This window comes from Salmo salar, chromosome 11 (assembly GCF_965601325.2).
Source record: "Salmo salar chromosome 11, fSalSal1, whole genome shotgun sequence".
Taxonomy (NCBI): domain Eukaryota; kingdom Metazoa; phylum Chordata; class Actinopteri; order Salmoniformes; family Salmonidae; genus Salmo; species Salmo salar.
Window position 1 is genome coordinate 94,108,013 of NC_138301.1, and position 26,229 is coordinate 94,134,241.

The following is a 26,229-nucleotide window of genomic DNA, read 5'->3' on the forward strand; positions in this document are numbered from 1 at the left end:
ACACCACAACACAACACAACACAACACACAACACACACACTGCACAGTTGATATTTGAGAAGCTTACACATAATGCTAACTGCACGGTGGACTCAGAATTGACAGATATAGACTGTAACATTGATCATGTTTCTCATACAAAAAGACATTTAGAAATGAAATCAACTGTTTTTTTATAGCAAACATTTACATTTTTCTCACTAACAACATTAACTATGTCTCCCTTAACTCTGGTTGCCCTTCAAAGAAGTGTGAGAATCACTGCTCTGTACGTTCTATTAGACTACCGCTGGATACACAGTACCCATAAGACAAGCTGATCCATATTTCCCAATGTTGACCGAAGTGAATGTCGGTGACAATGAATTTTAACTTTTCCTATCTACAGATTTGGTCAAACTGAATCCCACAATGACAGCCTACAGAGGCAGAGGCTAAATGTATTTCTCACTGATAGTCCATTCGACCCTTTACAAAGGAGGTGAGTGAGTGTCAGTACACTAAATAGACTGTGTATAAGTTAGTGAAGGGACTGAGGGAAATATTTACCGAGTGTTCCTGGGTTTGAGAAGCCGATTTCTATTGATCTCAGCTGGGGCCTCTCTCACCTCATCACTCACTCCGGTCCTCTGGGCTGAACAGGACACCTCTCTCGCCCCTGCTAGTGAACCTATCCAGAGACTGAACAGGACACCTCTCTCGTCCCTGCTAGTGAACCTATCCAGAGACTGAACAGGACACCTCTCTCACCCCTGCTAGTGAACCTATCCAGAGACTGAACAGGACACCTCTCTCGCCCCTGCTAGTGAACCTATCCAGAGACTGAACAGGACACCTCTCTCACCCCTGCTAGTGAACCTATCCAGAGACTGAACAGGACACCTCTCTCGCCCCTGCTAGTGAACCTATCCAGAGACTGACCAGGACACCTCTCTCGCCCCTGCTAGTGAACCTATCCAGAGACTGAACAGAACACCTCTCTCGCCCCTGCGAGTGAACCTATCCAGAGACTGAACAGGACACTTCTCTCGCCCCTGCTAGTGAACCTATCCAGAGACTGAACAGGACACCTCTCTCGCCCCTGATAGTGAACCTATCCAGAGACTGAACAGGACACCTCTCTCACCCCTGCTAGTGAACCTATCCAGAGACTGACCAGGACACCTCTCTCACCCCTGCTAGTGAACCTATCCAGAGACTGACCAGGACACCTCTCTCGCCCCTGCTAGTGAACCTATCCAGAGACTGAACAGGACACCTCTCTCACCCCTGCTAGTGAACCTATCCAGAGACTGAACAGGACACCTCTCTCGCCCCTACTAGTGAACCTATCCAGAGACTGAACAGGACACCTCTCTCACCCCTGCTAGTGAACCTATCCAGAGACTGAACAGGACACCTCTCTCACCCCTGCTAGTGAACCTATCCAGAGACTGAACAGGACACCTCTCTCGCCCCTGCTAGTGAACCTATCCAGAGACTGAACAGGACACCTCTCTCGCCCCTACTAGTGAACCTATCCAGAGACTGAACAGGACACCTCTCTCGCCCCTGATAGTGAACCTATCCAGAGACTGAACAGGACACCTCTCTCGCCCCTGCTAGTGAACCTATCCAGAGACTGAACAGGACACCTCTCTCGCCCCTACTAGTGAACCTATCCAGAGACTGAACAGGACACCTCTCTCGCCCCTGCTAGTGAACCTATCCAGAGACTGAACAGGACACCTCTCTCGCCCCTGATAGTGAACCTATCCAGAGACTGAACAGGACACCTCTCTCGCCCCTGCTAGTGAACCTATCCAGAGACTGAACAGGACACCTCTCTCGCCCCTGCTAGTGAACCTATCCAGAGACTGAACAGGACACCTCTCTCGCCCCTGCTAGTGAACCTATCCAGAGACTGAACAGGACACCTCTCTCGCCCCTGCTAGTGAACCTATCCAGAGACTGAACAGGACACCTCTCTCGCCCCTACTAGTGAACCTATCCAGAGACTGAACAGGACACCTCTCTCGCCCCTACTAGTGAACCTATCCAGAGACTGAACAGGACACCTCTCTCGCCCCTGATAGTGAACCTATCCAGAGACTGAACAGGACACCTCTCTCGCCCCTGATAGTGAACCTATCCAGAGACTGAACAGGACACCTCTCTCGCCCCTGCTAGTGAACCTATCCAGAGACTGAACAGGACACCTCTCTCGCCCCTGACTAGTGAACCTATCCAGAGACTGAACAGGACTTCTCTCTCCCTCTCTCTCCTGGTGGTCATTTTTCTTTCCATTCCAGAAATAACCAACGCATGGCCCCCCAGCATGTGGTCTGCAAGGACGCTGCTCCACACGACATCAAAGACACGGCTAAATCATACCAGAGCTGCAGCTGCTATAGAGGAACCTTATGTCCACAACGTTACCACAACCTTCCTGCAAAGTTAGGACTGTGGGGACGTGTGGGTGGATCATCACTGCATGGTCGCTAACCCATCAACATCAATATCAATGAAAGTGTGTGCTGTTTGCCTGGAAGAACCCAAGAATACTACTAAAAACATAATTGAAACTAATCGTGTTAGCTACAGAATGGTGTCATCCCTGTACCTTGTGTTTATAAACGTAAATGTAGTTTGGTAAAGGTTATGACAATGTTTCCAAAAGAAGTAGTGGATTGTAATATGGGCTGACTTTTTAGCACACATATAGTTTGTGTTTATTGTTACAGAGAAGATCACAGTTATAACTCACATTCCTACACCCTGATACAACATGCAACTCTCTGTCCTCTTCCCTGAACTCAGCTTGATAAACACAATCCAAGCCCACAGTCCAAGCCCAGATATTTAATGTGTATGAGTAATGAAATATGAGCATACCTGTCCTAAACAAAAAGAGAGACTGATGCTTTTTAGTGGTGGGATGTTTTGGGCTTCTCTCTGCTATAGTTACAGTGACTGAACCAGGACGGTCATCAGAAAAGGGACAGAGCACAAGGACTCAAGAATAAATAGGAAAATACATTTGCCTGACAAAATACCGTATCAGCTCCCACGCTCCTCGCAAATATACAACCGTGTTGGCCGCTAAACTTGAATTATGTGATTTATTTCAAAAATACATTAATCGATCACTAATTCCCCTAAAAGGACAGAAAGTACTAAACATGAGGGCGTATTTTTTCCGGTTAATCTCAAACATCCTCCCCCAGTCTCTGAGTCATTGAATCCAACCCCCATCACCTGAGAGGAACATCTAATGGACTCTTCAAAGGAAAGAAAATAACAGAGCCCCCCTCCGCTTGGCAACAGGATTTCTCCAAGCTACAACCATGGCTTTGGATCCTTGTTTCACCGTTGATTGGCCAGTATGCCTTGTCCTCATTTTATTGGCCTGTATACCTTGGCCTCATTTGATTGGCCAGTACGCCTTGGCCTCATTGCCATTGGCTGATCTGATCAGTCACAAGCCTTCTTCAAACGATCAATTGTCATTTGCTGTAAGACTTCATCATATTCTCAATCAAAGTAATTTGGGGGTTTGGAAAATGTTTTTGCTCGGTAGTTGAATCTTGCAAAATGTTTGTTGTGGCTGCAGAGGAGGGCGGGAGAGAGAGAGAGGAGAGAGAGAGAGAGAGAGAGAGAGAGAGAGAGAGAGAGAGAGAGAGAGAGAGAGAGAGAGAGAGAGAGAGAGAGAGAGAGAGAGAGAGAGAGAGAGAGAGAGAGAGAGAGAGAGAGAGAGAGAGAGAGAGAGAGAGAATGTGTGTATGTTAGTGTGTGAGAGGGTGTGGGGAGGGCAAATTCAACGGCATACCATGGCCTTCAAATATCAAAATTCACAGGAAATTAAAAGACAAAATAAGAGTCAAAAAGGCTTTTGGCATCTTAACTCCCCAAAGCAACGTTTATAAAAAAGGACTTCCACTTATAAGTCTCTCCTCTCCCTTGCACTGAGAGAGACTGTCTGTTAAAAAGTGCTCCTTGGGGGTTGTGGGGGGCCTGTGGTCCAGTCAGGGCGGTCCACTCCGCTCTGTCTAAAACCCTCAGGCTGGGCGCTATGAAGACAAGATGGCCACCAGGAGAAGCAGGGAGGAGGTCAGCAGCAGGCCGGCGGTCTGAACCCGGCCCACGGAGTTGACGTCCCCTCGGGATGGCTCAGCTGACTCGTGGCTGGTGTCATCTAGATGAAGGGAGGAAAAGATGGAGGAGAGAGGAAAGAGAAGGAGATAAGAATCATTGGAGAAGAGACATCATTCACATACAAGACTGAAACATGAATGTGTGAAATTAAGTAGTGGCTTTGTCATTCCATAAATTGTCTATGTGATTGACTTGTCCATTCCATTGGAAGAATGGGAAAATAAGAGCCTCTTCGGGATTCTGTATCAGGAAATACAATTTGTCATTCCTAGGTACACACACACGCAGGCAGGCAGGCACACACCCAAAGACACACACTCACACCCCCCACAAACAAACCTCTTGGTTCTAGGGAATTGTCCACTCTATCATTGACGTCAAAGACCCGATCGTGAACACTGACAGTTTTCACACAATTGTCTGCAACAAAAGGAGTTGGGACGTGAACATTCATAGCGAGCCCAAGATTGATATCAGACTTTCACATAATGCAATAAAAGTTGTCCACAGATTGAAAGAATAGAGAATGGCATGTTCTTTCAGAAATACATTTACTTGCTGGTCTGACGAACACCTTCAGTCGTAGGCAACTTCTCCTTCCATTGTCAGCAATGGTGGAAGCTGTGAAAACATTTCAGATATGTTAAGAACAATGCTTACGTACTTCAACGCTAACAGCAAAGAACTGAGAGCTATTCTGTACAGACATACACTACTGGTCAAAAGTTTTAGAACACCTACTCATTCAAGGATTTTTCTTTATTTTGACTATTTTCTACATTGTAGAATAATAGTGAAGACATCAAAACGATGAAATAACACATATGGAATCATGTAGTAACAAAAAAAGTGGTAAACAAATCAAAATATATTTTATATTTGAGATTCTTCAAATAGCCACCCTTTGCCTTGATGACAGCTTTGCACACTCTTGGCATTCTCTCAACCAGCTTCATGAGGTAGTCACCTGGAGTGCATTTGAATTAACAGGTGGGCCTTGTTAAAAGTTAAAATGGAATTTATTTCCTTCTTGTTGCATTTGAGCCAATCAGTTGTGTTGTGACAAGGTAGGGGGGTATACAGAAGACAGCCCTATTTGGTAAAAGACCAAGTCCATATTATGGCAAGAACAGCTCAAATAAGCAAAGAGAAACGACAGTCCATCATTACTTTAAGACATGAAGGTCAGTCAATATGGAACATTTCAAGAACTTTGAAAGTTTCTTCAAGTGCAGAAACAAAAAACATCAAGCGCTATGATGAAACTGGCTCTCATGAGGACCAAAGGATAAGTTCATTAGAATTACCAGCCTCGGAAATTGCAGGCCAAATAAATGCTTCACAGTGTTCAAGTAACAGACACATCTCAACATCAACTTTTCAGAGGAGACTGTGTGAATCAGGCGTTCATGGTCAAATTGCTGCAAAGAAACCACTACTAAAGGACACCAATAAGAAGAAGAAACCTGTTTGGGCCAAGAAACATGAACGATGGACATCTTTGTGAGATGCAGTGTGGGTGAACGGATGATCTCCGCATGTGTGGTTCCCACCATAAGGCATGGGGAGGTGTTATGGTGTGGGGGTGCTTTGCTGTTGACACTGTCTATAATGTATTTAGAATTCAAGGCACACTTAAACAGCATGGCTACCACAGCATTCTGCAGCGATACTCCATCCCATCTAGTTTGCGCTTAGTGGGAGTATCATTTGTTTTTCAACAGGACAATGACCCAACACACCTCCAGGCTGTGTAAGGGCTATTTTACCAAGGAGAGCGATGGAGTGCTGCATCAGATGACCTGGCCTCCACAATCCCCCGACCGCAACCCAATTGAGATGGTTTGGGATGAGTTTGACAGCAGAGTGAAGGAAAAACAGCCAACAAGTGCTCAGCAGATGTGGGAACTCCTTCAAGACTGTTGGAAAAGCATTATAGGTGAAACTGGTTGAGAGAATGCCAAGAGCGTGCAAAGCTGTCATTAATGCAAAGGGTGGCTATTTGAAGAATCTGAAATATAAAATATATTTTGATTTGTTTAACACTTATTTGGTTACTACATGATTCCTTTGTGTTATTTCATAGTTTTTATGTCTTCACTATTATTCTAGGTTCTCAAAGGATGCAACTTGTGATGAATGTAGCATACGATTTGGTCCTGCCGTACATACCTACACGTACGCTACAGTCACAAGACGCAGGCCTCCTAATTGTCCCTAGAATGTCTAAGCAAACAGATGGCGGCAGGGCTTTCTCCTATAGAGCTCCATTTTTATGGAAAGGTCTGCCTACCCATGTGAGAGACGCAGACTCGGTCTCAACCTTTAAGTCTTTACTGAAGACTCATCTCTTCAGTAGGTCCTATGATTGAGTGTAGTCTGGCCCAGGAGTGTGAAGGTGAACGGAAAGGCTCTGGAGCAACGAACCGCCCTTGCTGTCTCTGCCTGGCCGGTTCCCCTCTCTCCACTGGGATTCTCTGCCTCTAACCCTATTACAGGGGCTAAGTCACTGGCTTACTGGTGCTCTTCCATGCTGTCCCTAGTAGGGGTGCGTCACTTGAGTGGGTTGAGTCACTGACGTGGTCTTCCTGTCTGGGTTGGCGCCCCCCCTTGGGTTGTGCCGTGGCCCCCCCTTGGGCTGTATTGGGCCTTGTCTCAGGATGGTAAGTTGGTGGTTGAAGATATCCCTCTAGTGGTGTGGGGGCTGTGCTTTGGCAAAGTGTGTGGGGGTACATCCTGCCTGTTTGGCCCTGCCCGGGGGTATCATCGGATGGGGCCACAGTATCTCCTGACCCCTCCTGTCTCAGCCTCCAGTATTTATGCTGCAGTAGTTTATGTGTCGGGGGGCTAAGGTCAGTCTGTTATATCTGGAGTATTTCTCCTGTCTTATCCGGTGTCCTGTGTGAATTTAAGTATGCTCTCTCTAATTCTCTCTTTCTCTCTTTCTTTCTTTCTCTCTCTCGGAGGACCTGAGCCCTAGGACCATGCCTCAGGACTACCTGGCATGATGACTCCTTGCTGTCCCCAGTCCACCTGGCCGTGCTGCTGCTCCAGTTTCAACTGTTCAACTGTTCTGCCTGCGGCTATGGAACCCTGACCTGTTCAGCCTTCCCTGTAGCTCAGTTGGTAGAGCATGGTGTTTGCAACGCCAGGGTTGTGGGTTCGATTCCCACGGGGGGCCAGCAAAAAAAAAATGTATGAAATTGTATGAAATGTATGCATTCACTACTGTAAGTCGCTCTGGATAAGAGCGTCTGCTAAATGACTAAAATGTAAATGTAAATGTGCTACCTGTCCCAGACCTGCTGTTTTCAACTCTCTAGAGACAGCAGGAGCGGTAGAGATACACTCAATGATCGGCTATGAAAAGCCAACTGTCATTTACTCTTGAAGTGCTGACTTGTTGCACCCTCGACAACTACTCTGATTATTATTATTTGACCATGCTAGTCATTTATGAACATTTGAACATCTTGACCATGTTCTGTTATAATCTCCACCCGGCACAGCCAGAAGAGGTCTGGCCAGCCCTCATAGCCTGGTTCCTCTCTAGGTTTCTTCCTGGGTTTTGGCCTTTCTAGGGAGTTTTTCCTAGCCACCGTGCTTCTACACCTGCCTTGCTTGCTGCTTGGGGTTTTAGGCTGGGTTTCTGTACAGCACTTTGAGATATCAGCTGATGTAAGAAGGGCTATATAAATACATTTGATTTGATTTGATACTGTAGGCCACATGTACGAATTAGCAATGTCGATCAACACCTGAAACACGTTTCAATTGGCTACTGAGTGAGGGCAACATCTGCGACATAGACTTCCATTAGCTTTAAACAACACAAACACCTGCCCCCTTCAATTTTGATTTTCTTTCGAGAAACATCCGCATCTGCTAATCAAATGTCCATTGGCTGAAAGAACTGTCTGCACCTGCTACTCAAACTTCTATTGGCTCCAAATGTTGTCCACATCTGCAACACAGAATTCGATTGGCTCAGAGTAACATCACCATCTGCTATGAATGATTTGATTGGCTGCAGAGGCCGTCGACACCTGCCACTGGGTTCTATTAGCAGTAAAGTAGCACAACCCTGCAACACAGATGTCTACTCTGGATAACTGGAATATGACTGTTGCTTCACTAAATCCCTATGGTGGCAGGTCACTTCAACTCAGGTCGCTTCACCTTCTGATCTGTCAACAACTAGGCAATATCACCTAGGACGCAGTCACCAAAGTGACAAACTAGACTGCGGGTGTTTCACATTGTGTGATGTCTTGAGAAGCAGTAGTTCTGAAGTCCCAATCACACTTCTATTCTGAAAGTAGGTTGTGACTGAGATCTTGTTCTTGTTGCTAGTTTGACAGACCCTGACCGTGACTGTATTCATCCCCTCTATAGAATGCCTCTCTTATTCTCCCACCCCACCCAGCAACCCCTAACTCTGTGGGCCCCTATGTTCTGACCCCGTCATTTCCTGGCCTGCCTGGGGTCTCAAGCTGCTCTTAATCTAGACATAAACCCCCACCCCTCAGGGCACCATCATGCTGTGTGTGTGTGTGTGTGTGTGTGTGTGTGTGTGTGTGTGTGTGTGTGTGTGTGTGTGTGTGTGTGTGTGTGTGTGTGTGTGTGTGTGTGTGTGTGTGTGTGTGAGATAGAGAGAGAGCGATACAGTTTGACTATAGAGTGTCCTATAGCCTATCATCTATCTTGATATACTCTTCTTCCCCGTGAATGATACTGGCAGTCAATTCCCGATAAAAACGAGCCATGTCAGTATTTCCATGACTGAAGACTGAGGTTCCGATTTTAAAGCACTTAGCGTGGCTATGAAATATGATAAAAATTGTCTTTACAACTTGATGTGGAGAGTTATATTGGCAGTGTGGCGTCAATCATGGCTCTTCTGTCTGTGTCAGCGAGTATCGTGTAACTTACCTCACACCCCTACAGTGGCAGGCACTCAGGCCAGACTTTACTAGCTCCCCTTCTATTCCCAGTCAGTCAATCAGACAGAGACAGAGCCTGGACTCCACAATACACCACACAGCAGTGAGCTGCTTTTCTACGACCCTGTCTCACGCGCTGCAACACTAGATCCCAGGTTAGTCATGCCATGTCGCCCAGTGGAGGAGATTAGCATCCTCTCGTGAACACACACCATCCCATAAACGTCTCACACGTCCACGCACACTATACACATGCAGAACCTCCCGAACACACACACACACCACCAGACACACACACGCAGACACACACACACACACGCAGACACACACACACATGACCAGACACAAGCTAGGGGCTCAGATGCCGTGTAACTTAAGTCTGGGGTATAGACCCGAGAATTGGAGATCTGATATAAATACGATGGGATCAGATGATTCCCTTGTGATCAGTTTGTATCCGTCGGAGCAAAGCAAAACCCTAGACAGTGGAACAAACACACTGTTGAACAGGGTTTATCTCATTATCTATGTAGATCTTCAGACTGTGTACGGAGCAGAACTTGGGCTTTTGAAGCTTTACAGCATACAGTCAGCCCCAGTCACACAGAGAGAGACAGACTCTCTACTGTCTCCCCAGATAATTGGATTTCTATCCCCTGAGATTTGGATCACACTTCCCCATTGGCTATTTTAGAAAAACATGCAGCTGTAGCCTGGGAGAAGCCCGGGTTCACATTCAGCCATCAGGACATGCTGAACTTTGACCCCCCCCCCGGGACGCCCCTTCTGATCCCCCTGATGGCTTCCTGCAGACGTCTGTCTGCCAGACGGACGGACAGACCCAGGGCCAACCGCAGGTGTCAGCCATTTGATTTTACCCACCCCATGTCCCACCGCACCCATTCCTTTCCTCTCGTCGCCTGGGGGGTTAACTATCCACGGGGGGACAAAGGGTTGTCTGTCTGTCCTCTGCGCTGAGTCGTTGTCACCGGCACATGTCAAACTCCAAACACTTGACTTACTTGCTGTAAGTTCCCAGCTCTATTGTCCAGTAGTGTTACAACATGTGCTAGTATCATCTGACGATGGAACTCTTTAGTCATACTTGACAGATCAGACACATGCAATGTGATCCCGAAACTGATATCACATGGTTTATTGTGAGATATCCAGCTTTTCTGGAACTACATAGAGGGACAAGATGTTGGAGCAGATTAGTGTACACCTCGGTATGTTCCCCGGGGTGTGATTACGTACACGCCTTTTTGTTATTTCATCCTCCTTGCAGGTGACGTGTTCTTGTTGAAAAACAGCCTCCTTTCTGAGTGAATCTCTAACTGTTGAATAATAATTCTGAGTCAAGGAAGGAAATGCCTTTAGGCCATGTGGCCAGTCTCTCTTTCTCTTTCTCTCTCCCCCAGTTTCACTGTAAAAGCCAGTATGGCAATATATACTTGATGGCTATTATGACTCCATCTTGGCTCTCCTATTAGCACATTAAACAGAGCCTGAGAGACATCCTAACGTAAAGTCCATTACCTGCCCCACACCATCCTTTATTCAATCTATCCCATCCAGTAGAATAACATCCTAGGAGATTGGGCAGGTCAGCATATCATGTGCCTTTAAGGACTGCCGATTCGTCAGGCAGCTTTCTCCTAAATCACATGACGGGGGTCTGAGGCGTGCAGCTGAGGCCGAGGCTACTGAGGAGTAGGCCTAAGTGAAGCATTCTCTGTAAGGGGAATCAGAAATACTGTAGCCTAGCAGGCCGCCCGGTGCTATCTCTTATTTAGTCTCAGATCTCTGCCCTGTAGGGCTCCGACTCGACTTGTAAAAACATGGCTTCAGATGCTTGTGTTCCAGAGGCCTTCTCACGGCCAGTAGGAAGTTGAGCCTGGCGAGATTGTAACAAAGTCTCTTCATATGGAGACCATGAGAATGGAGATGTTTTCCCTCAGGCAAATGTTGGGTTTTGAACCTCTTTGCCAGGACTTGCAAAACAAAGTTCTACTTTGCTATTGTTTTTTCCCCCGCAGTCAGTTCCATGCTTGGACTCAAATGTTTGGCCTCACATCACACCCTTGAATCGTCTAAGTATGTTGTGTTTTTCCATAGTAGCCTGAGCCCACAACATAATAACTCTTCACTGATATCATAAATGTCCATGCCATGCAGGAAAACTGTGGTAGCTCTCTCTCTCTGCCTTTAAGCAAAGCATTCCTGTACTGTGGTACCAACAGTGGTTTTGTATGATATGTAAATGAGTGGTATTCAGGCATACATGGCCCTGATAACTCAATTTGTTGGGGCATGGTGCTTGCACCAGCAGAGTTGTGGGTTTGATTCCCGCACTTTATACTGAATGCTTTTGTTAACTTTAAGCTTATTTGACTATAAGCATGAAGATTACCATTACTCACAGATGTAGTAGTACTCTCTGCCAGGGCGGAACTCGAAGCCCAGAGAGAAGGGGGTGAAGAGCTGGAACTTCTCGGAGAACTTCAGGGGTCCGTTTGGGGAGTGGGGCCTGTTACACTCCCAGCGTTTGAAGCCCTTGGCCGTGTGGTCACAGGAGCTGTAGCCGTCGTAGTTGACCATGTAGAGGACGTAGTGCTCTGTCCGCTCCTCTGGGACAGAGTCCAGGTAGTGGGGACAGAAGACGTCCAGGTAGTCGTTTATACACACGTCGATGTGGTAGTCACCCCGGTAGAACCTGGGAAGGAAAGCAGAAGGGTTATGGAGTAGGATTCTTCAGGACTACATGGTCTAACAGTATTGATACTATCACGCATTTCCATGACTCTACCGGTCTTGATGTCATCACTGATCTAACACTGTTGGATAGGTAAAGTATACGCAAGAGCTTCATTATGTAGCTCTCACCTACAGTGTCATGTCAGGTCGGTGATGATTTCGAAAAGGGGAATAACATAAGATGCACTAAAAGTTTGTGAACTAGAGCCCTAAACTAGAGAAAATGCAACCAGATGTGTTGTGAAAGACAGAGACACTTCAGACTGCCAGGTATGCCAGGTATTCATTCCTGGGGAGTGATGGGAAACACACATTCCCATAGGCGCCATATACGGTTGCATTTCTGATGCTTTTAGTGGAGACAGATTGGGTTAGGATGGCCGGCACGTCTCAAGAGTCGCTAATGGCCCGAGCTCAGTATCACTGACATACTGCGGATGTCTTCAATACTCCACCTCTGTTCATTGACACACTGGGGCCGGGGGGAACAGGCTGGAGACCGCGTCTGTGCATGCTGAGCACTGATGATCCCATACGGGTGAACTCACTCTGGCTCTGTGGGAGGTTTCTCAAGTAAGGACTGAGACTCACAGGCCAAGGAGCAGATGTTACACCTACCTAACAACCTTTCCAGGGGGGAAAGGACCACTCAGAACTGATTCAGGGTCAGGTGAGAGAGGAGCCTGCGTTGGACGGCAGTGCAGCTGTTCTCACTGACACGTACATTTCCAGGCTTTAAGAGGCGTATAAAGGGAGGTGTGTGTTGGCTGGGACCTGCTGGGGGTATCAGGTTGTCATTATACGGATTGCAAATGTGCTGCAGGATTAGTGACTGTACTACTGGGTTTGGTGGGCCACAGAGGTGTGTGTGTGTGTGTGTGTGTGTGTGTGTGTGTGTGTGTGTGTGTGTGTGTGTGTGTGTGTGTGTGTGTGTGTGTGTGTGTGTGTGTGTGTGTGTGTGTGTGTGTGTGTGTGTGTGTGTGTGTGTGTGTGCATTCCATGTGTGTCTTATATTATGTGTGAGAGTGTGTCAATGTGTGTGATTCTCATCATTTTTCTTTCAAGTTATAGTCTGGTCAAACACAAAACCAAAGCCTTGTTTTCTCTCTAGTTATAGCCTGGTCAAACACAAAACCAAAGCCTTGTTTTCTCTCTAGTTATAGCCTGGTCAAACACAAAACCAAAGCCTTGTTTTCTCTCTAGTTATAGCCTGGTCAAACATGAAACCAAAGCCTTGTTTTCTCTCTAGTTATAGCCTGGTCAAACATGAAACCAAAGCCTTGTTTTCTCTCTAGTTATAGCCTGGTCAAACATGAAACCAAAGCCTTGTTTTCTCTCTCAAAGGCCCACTTTTCTCATGCTCCAGCTGAGTGCTGTGGCTCCAGGCAGACACAGCAGGGCTTCCATCAGCCTCAGTTTCAGAGGCTTTCACTGATACCATAACTGACAGAGGGCAACCAAACCACAGAAAGCCACCAGTAAGTATCACTTCCTCAGCCAGGGGCACTGTAGGATAGCCAGCTTGGTCTGTCCATCTCTTTAAGCTTTTAATGCTACCTTTCAAGTCAACCTGTGTGTACATGTAGATGCTCTCACCTAACTGTCACTCAAATCTGGCCTGGGACCTGCCATAAAGATTAACACGGATTAGAGAAGAGAGTTTGGCTAGATTTTCGTCTGACCGAGAGGTGAGGAGTGGTCACTTTTCTGAACATGACGAGCGGAGGATTTACGTCAAATGAGCTAGCAGGGACAGCAGAGAGGATTACTCTGGCCCTCCTAGAGAGTATGCTCACCACAGATACACCGAGAGAGACTTCCTTGTGAGTGATAGTACCCAATATCGATCCACACTGAGCCATAATCTTGAACCATAATGCCGAGACATATGTCTCAGTCTGAAACTCATTAGCACCTCGAGAGTGAGTTTTCAATCTTTTTGTGAATGTCTTCAGGCTAGAGTAATGCTTCCCAACTCACAGACAGAGCTCAACTGGGACATCAGCGTTTTCTCAGAGTTCTTTTGGGAGTTTGCACAAAAACAATGACGAACGAGGATACGCTCAAAGTCTCTTACAACAAACATGAATGTAGCAGACAAGGAAGTAAATAACTCAGGCTTTAAAACTGACGACAACATGATCAAGGAATCGACACCTTCATTTGTTAATTCAGTTGTTCATGTGATGCGATGACCCAACAGAGTTAAAAAAATAAAGACAACCAAATCCTAGCACTATGGTGTTTGGGATTAATTACGCTTGATTGGCTGAATTACTCACAGCCACTTAGACAGGCTCATGTCTGATTCAGGGCAAGCACTCTTAACAAAGCACTCTCATAACGATAATCCTTCTTTTTACTCCTATAATCCTATCTTTGCTCCTCTTTCTCCCGCTCTCTTTCGCTCAGGTGACCAAGCATGGGTAATGAATGGTTTGCACCCTGGTTCAGAGGAGGAGAGGAGGAGGGAGAGAGAGAGAAAGACTTCCTGGTGTTTTCGATAACACATGATTACAGTGGGGTCAGAGCAAGGTCAGATTCCAATGGTTTTATAACAATGGGAGAAAAGAAGAGACACGTTCCCTGCCCAGACCACATGAAACTGCTGACCTGTCCAGAATCACTGTCTAAATATGAAGTAAATGGTCACAGGAGCAAACATTTCAAGGTTCAACTGCACTGTCTTTCCCATAATTACATTGTTTTCCATTGAAAGCCTATGAGTCAACAATCATAGCTTAAAGCAATGTGTATTGTAGACCACAGTCTCTGTGCTTGGGTTTTAAAATATTTCCTTGATATCTATTCTCCTGATATTTGTTGTGTGTTCTACAAACTCGCAACAAGCACACACCCCACACGGTATGTAGTTCATATCCTTGACCTCTAGGGGGAGCTCTTTAGGTAGTTCATTTCACTACTGTGGCCCCACAGGGTGGAGGCTAATACATCTGGTCATTTGACCCTGGGCTCTGATGTCACCATATGGAGTCTATCTTTCCCTCTGCCTGGTGTTCCCCCTCTCCCTCAGGGCAGGAGGACCTGACCCCCATCCACCCGGCCCATCATTCATAGCACTGGGAACCTGTGCCACCAACACCACCAGCACCATCAGCCATGGTTCAGACATCATTACCTCCACTGATCAGTGATCACACACATCTGTGCAGACAAACACACACACACACGCACGCACGCACGCACGCACGCACGCACACACACACACACACACACACACACACACACGCACGCACGCACGCACGCACGCACGCACGCACGCACACACACACACACACACACACACACACACACACACACACACACACAGAGAGCTGTCTGCCAGGGTTCAGAGTCAGACTGGGTGTTGACAGCAAAAATGGATGAGAAAAGAGAAACTATAAAAAAAAATACACTTCTCTCTTTTCTTTGTGGTAAATTTCCCTGGGAACAAAAGGTTTTGTCTGAGCTTGTCAGACAAGGGGCGAGAGTAACTGAGTTTTAGATTGTAAACCCATTGCTGTTCGTGGGAGGTAGGTCCTACATGGCAGGAATATTACAATGAGAGCAACAGAGAGAGAATATAGACAGAATATAGAGTAGGAGAGTGAGAACCAGAGCACTAAGGAGAGAAACAAAGACAGAAAGAGAAGTTTACAGTAATTCTAAGCTGTTTACCCTGAATGACATAAGAAGTTAAGTCACAGTACAGGACAGGTTAATGAATGATGATGCTATTCTGGTGGTCAAAGGGTCAAATAGGCAGCATGGAGTGAGTGTCACTCAACACACACACACACACACACACACACACACACACACACACACACACACACACACACACACACACACACACACACACACACACACACACACACACACACACACACACACACACACACAAAGACACAGCAGGGCTCCATCACTCACTCAGTGCTTAACCCCAGGGGCTGGCAGCTCATACCATAAACCCCTGGTCTCAAGGTAGACCCTCACACAGGTTGCCATCACACTGACTTATGACAGAGCTGTGCTCTACCTCTTTTACACGCACAGGGTGCTCAAATTCAAGGATACACACACAGATCTCAGGGTGTTCTCCGTCTAAGCTCAGAAGCCACATAACTGGAGAAGCCCCAAGCCTTGTTAAAATAACCCTACTAAATATGGCACACTCAGCACCTTGGACAGAACAGGTGTAACATATAGCCCTAGATCATAGAAACAGACGCCTAGACCTACAGAGAACAGAAACATCAATGATGGAGCATGAGCTTGGATCCCAAATAGATTGCCTGTCTAGATGGCTAGATGCTCCCTATCACTATCAGACATTCCACTCAGGAGGATATCAATCTGACACATAAGAGCCTGGCCAGGGGTGAGAGGTCACTGACAGACCATTATTCATCTAGGGCCTCAGTATTTGGCCAATGTCTGAGCCAGGTGACGGGGATGACTCCAGGGTCGTCCATCTTAGGAGCTGCTGTGTAGGTGGCGGGGCTGCTCAGGGACGGAAGGGGAAGTTTAAAATGGTGGATCCATGAGGCTTACAGCAAACAGAGTGGCCCAGCCCTCTCATTAAACACAAACTCACACACACACACACACACACACACACACACACACACACACACACACACACACACACACACACACACACACACACACAAATTAATATATACATACACAGACACAAAGTAATGGTATAAGCATCTGTGAGTTATACAGGAAGGGTCTACCTCAGTCCGTGTTTGACTAACATGACCCTGATCCCCCTCACCGGACTGGAGTTTTGACATTTGACCCGTCACTCCGGGGGCGATTTGAACCCCCCGCACCGCCCTATCACTTTACTGCACCCCAGGGAACTCCAACCCGCCCTGCCCTGGGCCAAACCAACCCTGTATAGCGGTGAGAGAAAAAAAACACAACGTCTGGACTCAATCACCCACCCATGACAAGGCTCCACAGCGTTCACACACACCACCAGCCATCCACTAGTGAGGTCTTACCCATATCACAGTAGGGTAACATTGACTAAGTTGAGTAATAGTGTTCTGAGGGAAGATGGTAAAAAACTAAATGACGCTGTTGGATATTTGTTGTGTTGAAGGTTGGGAAAAGTCAGAAAGACGAAAGACGAGGAGAACAGAAAAGAGAGAAGCAAGGCGAAAAAGTGGGAGAAAAGGAGGGATGAGAAAAGGGGGAAGAAGGAGCAAAGTGGGAATAGGAGAGGGAAGGAAAGAGAGATGTGCTCAGGTCAGATGTAACATGGGTATCGTAGAACCAGAAAGGGGTCGGTTGATTTTTTTTACATTTATTTTTTTATTTCACCTTTATTTAACCAGGTAGGAAAGGTGAGAACAAGTTCTCATTTACAATTGTGACCTGGCCAAGATAAAGCAAAGCAGTTCGACACATACAACAACACAGAGTTACACATGGAGTAAAACAAACATACAGTCAATAATACAGTAGAAAAATAAGTCTATATACAATGTGAGCAAATGAGGTGAGATAAGGGAGGTAAAGACAAAAAAGGCCATGGTGGCAAAGTAAATACAATACAGCAAGTAAAACACTGGAATGGTAGATTTGTAGTGGAAGAAAGTGCAAAGTAGAAATAATGGGGTGCAAAGGAGCAAAATAAATAAATAAATACAGTAGGGGAAGAGGTAGTTGTTTGGGCTAAATTATAGATGGGCTATGTATAGGCGCAGTGATCTGTGAGCTGCTCTGACAGTTGGTGCTTAAAGCTAGTGAGGGAGATATGAGTCTCCAGTTTCAGAGATTTTTGTAGTTCGTTTCAGTCATTGGCAGCAGAGAACTGGAAGGAGAGACGGCCAAAGGAGGAATTGGCTTTGGGGGTGACCAGAGAGATATACCTGCTGGAGCGCGTGCTACAGGTGGGTGCTACTACGGTGACCAGTGAGCTGAGATAAGGGGGGACTTTACCTAGCAGGGTCTTGTAGATGACCTGGAACCAATGGGTTTGGCGACGAGTATGAAGCGAGGGCCAGGCAACGAGAGCATACAGATCGCAGTGGTTGGTAGTATATGGGGCTTTGGTGACAAAACGGATGGCACTGTGTTAGACTGCATCCAGTTTATTGAGTAGGGTATTGGAGGCTATTTTGTAAATGACATCGCCGAAGTCGAGGATCGGTAGGATGGTCAGTTTTACGAGGGTATGTTTGGCAGCATGTGTGAAGGATGCTTTGTTGCGAAATAGGAAGCCAATTCTAGATTTAACTTTGGATTGGAGATGTTTGATGTGAGTCTGGAAGGAGAGCTTACAGTCTAACCAGACACCTAGGTATTTGTAGTTGTACACATATTCTAAGTCAGAACCGTCCAGAGTAGTGATGCTGGACGGGCGGGCAGGTGCGGGCAGCGATCGGTTGAAGAGCATGCATTTAGTTTTACTTTATTTAAGAGCAGTTGGAGGCCAAGGAAGGAGAGTTGTATGGCATTGAAGCTCGTCTGGAGGGTTGTTAACACAGTGTCCAAAGAAGGGCCAGAAGTATACAGAATGGTGTCGTCTGTGTAGAGGTGGATCAGAGACTCACCAGCAGCAAGAGCGACATCATTGATGTATACAGAGAAAAGAGTTGGCCCAAGAATTGAACCCTGTGGCACCCCCATAGAGACTACCAGAGGCCCGGACAACAGGCAATCCGATTTGACACATTGAACTCTATCAGAGTAGTAGTTGGTGAACCAGGCGAGGCAATCATTTGAGAAACCAAGGCTATTGAGTCTGCCGATGAGGATGTGGTGATTGACAGGGTCGAAAGCCTTGGCCAGGTCAATGAATACGGCAGCGCAGTATTGTTTCTTATCGATGGCGGTTACGATATCGTTTAGAACCTTGAACGTGGCTGAGGTGCACCCATGACCAGCTCTGAAACCAGATTGCATAGCGGAGAAGGTGCGGTGGGATTCGAAATGGTCGGTAATTTGTTTGTTGACTTGGCTTTCGAAGACCTTAGAAAGGCAGGGTAGGATAGATATAGGTCTGTAGCAGTTTGGGTCAAGAGTGTCCCCTCCTTTGAAGAGGGGGATGACAGCAGCTGCTTTCCAATCCTTTGGAATCTCAGACGACACGAAAGAGAGGTTGAACAGGCTAGTAGTAGGTGTTGCAACAATTTCGGCAGATAATTTTAGAAAGGGTCCAGATTGTCTAGCCCGGCTGACTTGTAGGTGTCCAGATTTTGCAGCTCTTTCAGAACATCAGCTGACTGGATTTGGGAGAAGGAGAAATGGGGAAGGCTTGGGCGAGTAGCTGTGGGGGGTGCAGTGCTGTTGACCGCGGTAGGGGTAGCCAGGTGGAAAGCATGGCCAGCCGTAGAAAAATGCTTATTGAAATTCTCAATTATAGTGGATTTATCGGAGGTGACAGAGTTTCCTATCCTCAGTGCAGTGGGCAGCTGGGAGGAGGTGTTCTTATTCTCCATGGACTTTACAATGTCCCAGAACTTTTTTGAGTTTGTGTTGCAGGAAGCAAATTTCTGCTTGAGAAAGCTAGCCTTGGCTTTTCTAACTGCCTGTGTATATTGGTTTCTAAATTCCTTGAAAAGTTGCATATCACGGGGGCTGTTCGATGCTAATGCAGAACGCCACAGGATGTTTTTGTGTTGGTTAAGGGCAGTCAGGTCTGGAGAGAACCAAGGGCTATATCTGTTCCTGGTTCTACATTTCTTGAATGGGGCATGCTTATTTAAGATGGTGAGGAAGGCATTTTTTTAAATAACCAGGCATCCTCTACTGACGGGATGAGGTCAATATCCTTCCAGGATACCCGGGCCAGGTCGATTAGAAAGGCTTGCTCGCTGAAATGTTTCAGGGAGCGTTTGACAGTAATGAGCTGAGGTCGTTTGACCGCTGACCCATTACGGATGCAGGCAATGAGGCAGTGATCGCTGAGATCTTGGTTGAAAACAGCAGAGGTGTATTTAGAGGGCAAGTTGATTAGGATGATATCTATGAGGGTGTGCGTGTTTACGGCTTTGGGGTGGTACCTGGTAGGTTCATTGATAATTTGTGTGAGATTGAGGGCATCAAGCTTAGATTGTAGGATGGCCGGGGTGTTAAGCATGTCCCAGTTTAGGTCACCTAGCAGCACGAGCTCTGAAGATAGATGGCGGGCAATCAGTTCACATATGGTGTCCAGAGCACAGCTGGGGGCAGAGGGTGGTCTATAGCAGGCGGCAACGGTGAGAGACTTGTTTTTAGAGAGATTGATTTTTAAAAGTAGAAGTTCAAATTGTTTGGGTACAGACCTGGATAGTAGGACCGAACTCTGCAGGCTATCTCTGCAGTAGATTGCAACACCGCCCCATTTGGCCATTCTATCTTATCTGAAAATGTTGTAGTTAGGGATGAAGATTTCAGAGTTTTTGGTGGACTCCCTAAGCCAGGATTCAGACACGGCTAGGACATCCAGGTTGGCAGAGTGTGCTAAAGCAGTGAATAAAACAAACTTAGGGAGAAGGCTTCTAATGTTAACATGCATGAATTAAGAAGTCATCAAAAGAGAGCGCCTGGGGAATAGGAGTGGAGCTAGGCACTGCAGGGCCTGGATTCACCTCTACATCACCAGAGGAACAGAGGAGGAGTAGAATAGGGTATGGCTAAAAGCTATGACGTCCAGAATAGAGAGTAAAAGGAGCAGGTTTCTGGGGGCGATAAAATAGCTTCAAGGTATAATGTACAGACAAAGGTATGGTAGGATGTGAATACAGTGGAGGTAAACCTAGGCATTGAGTGATGATGAGAGAGATATTGTCTCTAGAAACATCATTGAAACCAGAAGATGACATAGCATGTGTGGGTGGTGGAACTGAAAGGTTGGATAAGGTATAATGAGCAGGGCTAGAGGCTCTACAGTGAAATAAGCCAATAAACACTAACCAGAACAGCAATGGACAAGGCATATTGACATTAAGGAGAGGCATGCTTAGCTGAGTGATCATAAGGGTCCCGTGAGATTCAGACAGCTAGCAAGGCCATAGGTAGCAAGCTGGCAGAAGATGGAGGGAGGTCTGTTTTTAGCCACCTCGTGCGTTTCCGTCTGTAGATTAGTGGGGTTCCGTGTGGTAGGGGGGACAAGTCCAATCGGCAAAATAGTTATAGTTATAGTGGCCCAAGAAAATTGTCCGATAGACCTATTCAGATAGCAGCTGATAAGACAGCTAACGATTAGCAGGCCACAGATGGGCATTCAGGTTACGTCGCGACGGAGGGGCCAGTTGGATAACTCCCTCGGGCAGACAACGTCGGTAGTCCAGTCGTGAAGGCCCGATGGGGCTCCGCATCGGCAGTAAAACGGGTCCGGATAGGTGATTGTAGCCCAGGAGTGGCTGATGGAACTCTTCAGCTGGCTAGCTCCGGAATAATTGATGTTAGCTCCGGGACCGACGTTAGCCAATAGTCACTCAGGTAGCAGCTAGCTAGCTGCAAGATCCAGGTGTAAATGTCCAGAGCCTGCGGTAGAAATCCAGAGATATGGAGAGAAAATAGGTCCGGTATGCTCTGGTCTGAGTCGCGCTGAACAAAACTGGCGATAGCTTTTCGAGTTAAGGGATAGCTGATGACCGCAAACCGTGGCTAGCTGAACTCCAACGTTAGTCAGTGAACTGGCCAACCTCTGGCTAACCTCTGGCTAGCTTCTGTTGAGGATTTCAGATTTCAGATTGGAGGTAAATAATACTTTTTTTAAATTGGTGAGGCGGGTTGCAGGAGAGTGTTTTGAGGTTGAGTTTTTAGAAAAAAAATATATAAAAAGATATGTGAAGAATATATGTAAATATATATATACATGGGACACGACAAGACGAAGGACAAAGATGTCTGACTGCTACGCCATCTTGGAAAGATGCCTGTTAGAGTGTAAGAGGGGGTGGTCCGGCCGCCACTGAGGGGGAACCATTCTGTTCTGTCAACAAACAGCAGCAGGCCCAGAAAAAACAGCACATGTACAATCATGTAAGGGCTAAACATAGAGCGTCCCTCAGAGTGCCAGGCATGCCAGCGCCAAGTCACAACACCTGCCCCCCTCAATCGCACCCCTCTAGGCCCCATAACCCACCTTTCTTCACCCACTCCCACCTCACCCCACCCCCTGTCTGTCAAAGCCTCCTCCATCAGTCCACAACCAGAGCTCCACACATCCATCCACATCCACATACACCACCTTAAGAGGCAATTCCACTTCTGCAGCATTTCAGGTGTCATCAAATACACGCTTGCTACCTTAGTAGACCACATGCCCAATACTATACCACTCCAGGAGGACATCATCTCAAACTCAGCCATTGTGACTTTTCAAAGGGCAAGTTTTCTATCCACATTTAACATTTATTTAAAATGGCAACCCACAGATAATATTCACACAGTGGGCCCATTAAAGAGTTCATAGCCAAACGCTCACACACAGAAAGTTTAGCGATGCAGCTCATATAGTTCTGAGATCAAGGCCAAAGGACAGCAGGAACAAAAGCCGGTCCTGAATCACAGGCCAAGATCCAGCAGACAAAAGCAGCCCACCCCCGATGTCATGGATGGACCAGCCCAGACATTCCCTTTACCAGCTGGTCACATGCCCCTACAGCACCTGCTCAGGCCTCGCTGAAGCCAACACTGACTCATCCTCCTCCTCTCTGTCCTTCAAAACTGATTTCAGATCAGCTCTCCCAATCCCAGCCCTAACACTAACCATTAAAAGAAGAGAAACAACTCTGATCCTGGGCCAACTGTCTAAGGGCTAATACAAGCCACATGTCACTGGCTGTTTATATATTTGTCCAGGGATGTACAGTGTCTTTCTGGTGATAGAGTAGGTAATAACAGAGCAAGATAGGTTCTTTTGATAGATCACCTCATGACAGGCCAGTTTCCATCCCAAAGAACATTGAGTCAGACACTTCTCTGTCTGAGGTACGACGCCAGAGGAATAGAGACGTACAGTAAGACAGATGCTCTGTCTCCCTCAGACCATCCATCCAGTCAGTGTTGGATCAGTGTATGTGTGTTATTAAGCCTGGCCCAGCAGTTTGGATCTCATCTCAGTATCGTCATGGACGGTGGAGCTGAGCACATGTTCAGGTTAAAGAGCCTTCATTTCATCTGGGCATGGTTCCATCTATACCCATCCCATCCACACAAAAAGCTGTGTGAATATGTGTAGGCTATGTGTACGTGTGAATGTGCATGGGTGAGTGCATTTATTTGTGTGTGTGTGTGTCGGGGGCAGGCTTTTTGGCTATGTACTGTGCTGCCAGTGCAGAAGGAGGGCTGTGTGCTGAATCATTATCACTGTGTTTTAGTGAACCGACTGTAGTGATTAGCCCCAGACACTGAACCACGGGCCACCTCATTTACCACACCACTTGATGTGATTGTTATTGGAGTGGAGATACTACCCTGCTGTGAAAACGCCACCTCTCCTCTCCTCTCACTTCCGCACAGTCACTAAGTGTCCTTGCCTCAGAGAAATGGAGGGAAAACGAGAGAGAGAGAGAGAGAGAGAGAGAGAGAGATAGGTGAGTTAGCGATAAAGCGTGAGGCAGAGAGAGATAGAGGAAGGAGAAAGGAGAGAAGAACAAGTGAGCGAGAGGGAGAGAGACAAGAGAGAGAAAGAAATGGAGGGAGACAGAGTAAGAGAGAGAAAGAGAGGGGCAAGCGAGAGAGAGACAGAAGAGGAAAGAGAGCTGTGCAGTTCCAGCAGGCCTGGAGCACAGTGGTGTGTACATAAATAAACCCCCCTTGTGAATGACAGGCATGCTAGTCCCTCATCTACCCCATGTGGAGAGAGGAGCAGGGAGGCTGCAGCCATCTTAACCCTTACTGTCAGCTCACTTTACAGCCCTACAGAACAGAACACTCTGCTGCAGGCGCTCACTGTCATGGCTACTGGCTAACCTCTACCCCATCTTAAAACCCTAACTGCCAAGTAACCATAGTGATCCTGAAACAGTAAGTGCATAAAGCCTGTACGTCATAATCTCTACACATAACCATTCGTGCCTTCTATATGTTCTATATGTTCTTCATGTTCTATATGTTCTGCATGTTCTATATGCTCTACATGTTCTATATGTTCTGCATGTTCTATATGTTCCTCATGTTCTGTATGTTCTGCATGTTCTATATGTTCTGCATGTTCTATATGTTCTATATGTTCTGCATGTTCTATATGTTATATATGTTCTGCATGTTCTACATGTTCTACTTGTTCCCCATGTTCTATACATTCTGCATGTTCTATATGTTCCTCATGTTCTATATGTTCTGCATGTTCTATATGTTTTATATGTTCTATATGTTCTGCATATTCTATATGTTCCTCATGTTCTATATGTTCTATATGCTCTATATGTTCTGCATGTTCTATATGTTCCTCATGTTCTATATGTTCTGCATGTTCTATATGTTTTATATGTTCTATATGTTCTGCATATTCTATATGTTCCTCATGTTCTATATGTTCTGCATGTTCTATATGTTTTATATGTTCTATATGTTCTGCATATTCTATATGTTCCTCATGTTCTATATGTTCTGCATATTCTATATGTTCCTCATGTTCTATATGTTCTTCATGTTCTATATGTTCTGCATGTTCTATATGTTCTGCATGTTCTATATGTTCCTCATGTTCTATATGTTCTACATGTTCTATATGTTCCTCATGTTCTATATGTTCTATATGTTCTACTTGTTCTGCATGTTCTATATGTTCTGCATCTTCTACATGTTCCATAAGGTTCTATAAGTTCTATTTGTTCTGCATGTTCTATATGCTCTATATGTTCTGCATGTTCTATATGTTCCTCATGTTCTGCATGTTCTATATGTTCTGCATGTTCTATAAGTTCTATTTCTTCTGCATGTTCCATATGTTCTTCATGTGCTATATGTTCTACATGTTCTGCATGTTCTATATGTTCTGCATCTTCTACATGTTCTATAAGGTTCTATAAGTTATATTTGTTCTGCATGTTCTATATGTTCTATATGTTCTGCATGTTCTATATGTTCTATATGCTCTATATGTTCCATATGTTCTTCATGTTCTATATGTTCTGCATATTCTATATGTTCTGCATGTTCTATATGTTCCTCATGTTCTATATGTTCTACATGTTCTGCATGTTCTATATGTTCTGCATCTTCTACATGTTCTATTTGTTCTATTTGTTCTGCATGTTCTATATGCTCTATATGTTCTGCATGTTCTATATGTTCCTCATGTTCTATATGTTCTGCATGTTCTATAAGTTCTATTTGTTCTGCATGTTCCATATGTTCTTCATGTTCTATATGTTCTGCATGTTCTATATGTTCTGCATATTCTATATGTTCTATATGTTCTATATGTTCTGCATGTTCTATATGTTCTACATGTTCTATATGTTCTTCATGTTCTATATGTTCTTCACATAATGGAATATGGACTAACACAGGTAAAATCATGGAACCCACTGGACAAAATGTTGGATCATCTAATTTTGGTTGAGGTAAATTTGACTGAAAATAAAACAAGCCTTTAAACTCTAGCATCGATTTGTGGTTTGAAAAGAGACATGTTTCATCCAGGAGAGAAGGGCCTTGTGTGGAGTGTCCCTTGGATTGTTCTGTGAGTCAGAGAGGGCGGTGGGGCTTATTATAGGTTTGCGTGTTTCCGTGTAAAGCTGTCACTTTATTAGCATACACATCTGTCCTTCCTTTCAGGGGCACAAGGTGGGCAGTCACATGCGTTAAAAACTGTAGCAGAAAGCTTCAGAACAAGGGTCTCGAAGACCAATGTACAGTATCCCTTCTCTCCTGGATGAAACATGACCACCAATGAAATAGAGTGTGTGTGTCCACATGCGTGTGTGTGTGTGGAAGGGGGAGTGGGTAGGGTTTAAAAAACACTGTGAACCCACATCAGTCAACATACACATTAAAAACACATGGCTGAACACACACGGCACCCATTGCACACACAGGAACACACAGTGCACACTTAACGTGCTCAACACGTCGTAGATAGTGTGTTCATCCTTATAACAACACCCAAGTACATAAAGATGGAGGCTTTTCAGCAGCACTACTGGCATCTATCTGTGCTGTATCCATGTTATACTGATGCATAGGGTGTCAAAGGGTGGCTACTGTGTCATCTATAAGAATCGTTTCGAAAGAGGAAGATCAATCAATAGACCCCGATATCTAATTTGAAGGCCTATGAGTTTTTCCTGATCATGTGACCTGACCATGAAGATCTCTGGCTCTAGCTCAAAGCTATAGCAGTTGTGTACATTTGATACCCCAGAAGAAGAATGGACTCTACAGCCACAGGTCAAGAGGTCATCATTAATGTCTAATCCAGCCTAACCCTGTTAGT

At 45.8% G+C, this 26,229-nt stretch overlaps 1 protein-coding gene and 1 long non-coding RNA gene across 4 annotated transcripts in view; both read right to left on the bottom strand.

Moving 5' to 3' along the window:
• LOC145859195 (uncharacterized) overlaps positions 1 to 3,610 on the bottom strand; it is a 4,654-nt gene extending 1,044 nt beyond the window's left edge. Inside the window, exons 1-2 of the long non-coding RNA XR_014379439.1 lie at positions 2,223 to 3,610; positions 1 to 2,174 (exon numbers count right to left, since the gene is read on the bottom strand). The exon at positions 1 to 2,174 is cut by the window's left edge and continues 1,044 nt beyond it. This is a non-coding gene — a long non-coding RNA (uncharacterized LOC145859195). The remainder of the gene's footprint in view (positions 2,175 to 2,222) is intronic.
• A 65-nt stretch (positions 3,611 to 3,675) lies between these two features.
• Positions 3,676 to 26,229, bottom strand: part of LOC106563326 (ephrin-A5) — a 54,811-nt gene continuing 32,257 nt past the window's right edge. For 2 of the 3 annotated variants that reach the window (XM_014128838.3, XM_014128840.3), the window contains 4 exons: positions 11,501 to 11,793; positions 4,684 to 4,755; positions 4,474 to 4,554; positions 3,676 to 4,174 (listed from right to left, as the gene is read on the bottom strand). In XM_014128838.3, the coding sequence (XP_013984313.2) occupies positions 4,050 to 4,174; positions 4,474 to 4,554; positions 4,684 to 4,755; positions 11,501 to 11,793 (571 nt within the window). In that variant the 3' untranslated portion in view covers positions 3,676 to 4,049. The remainder of the gene's footprint in view (positions 4,175 to 4,473; positions 4,555 to 4,683; positions 4,756 to 11,500; positions 11,794 to 26,229) is intronic. The other variant, XM_014128839.3, reaches the window with a different exon arrangement.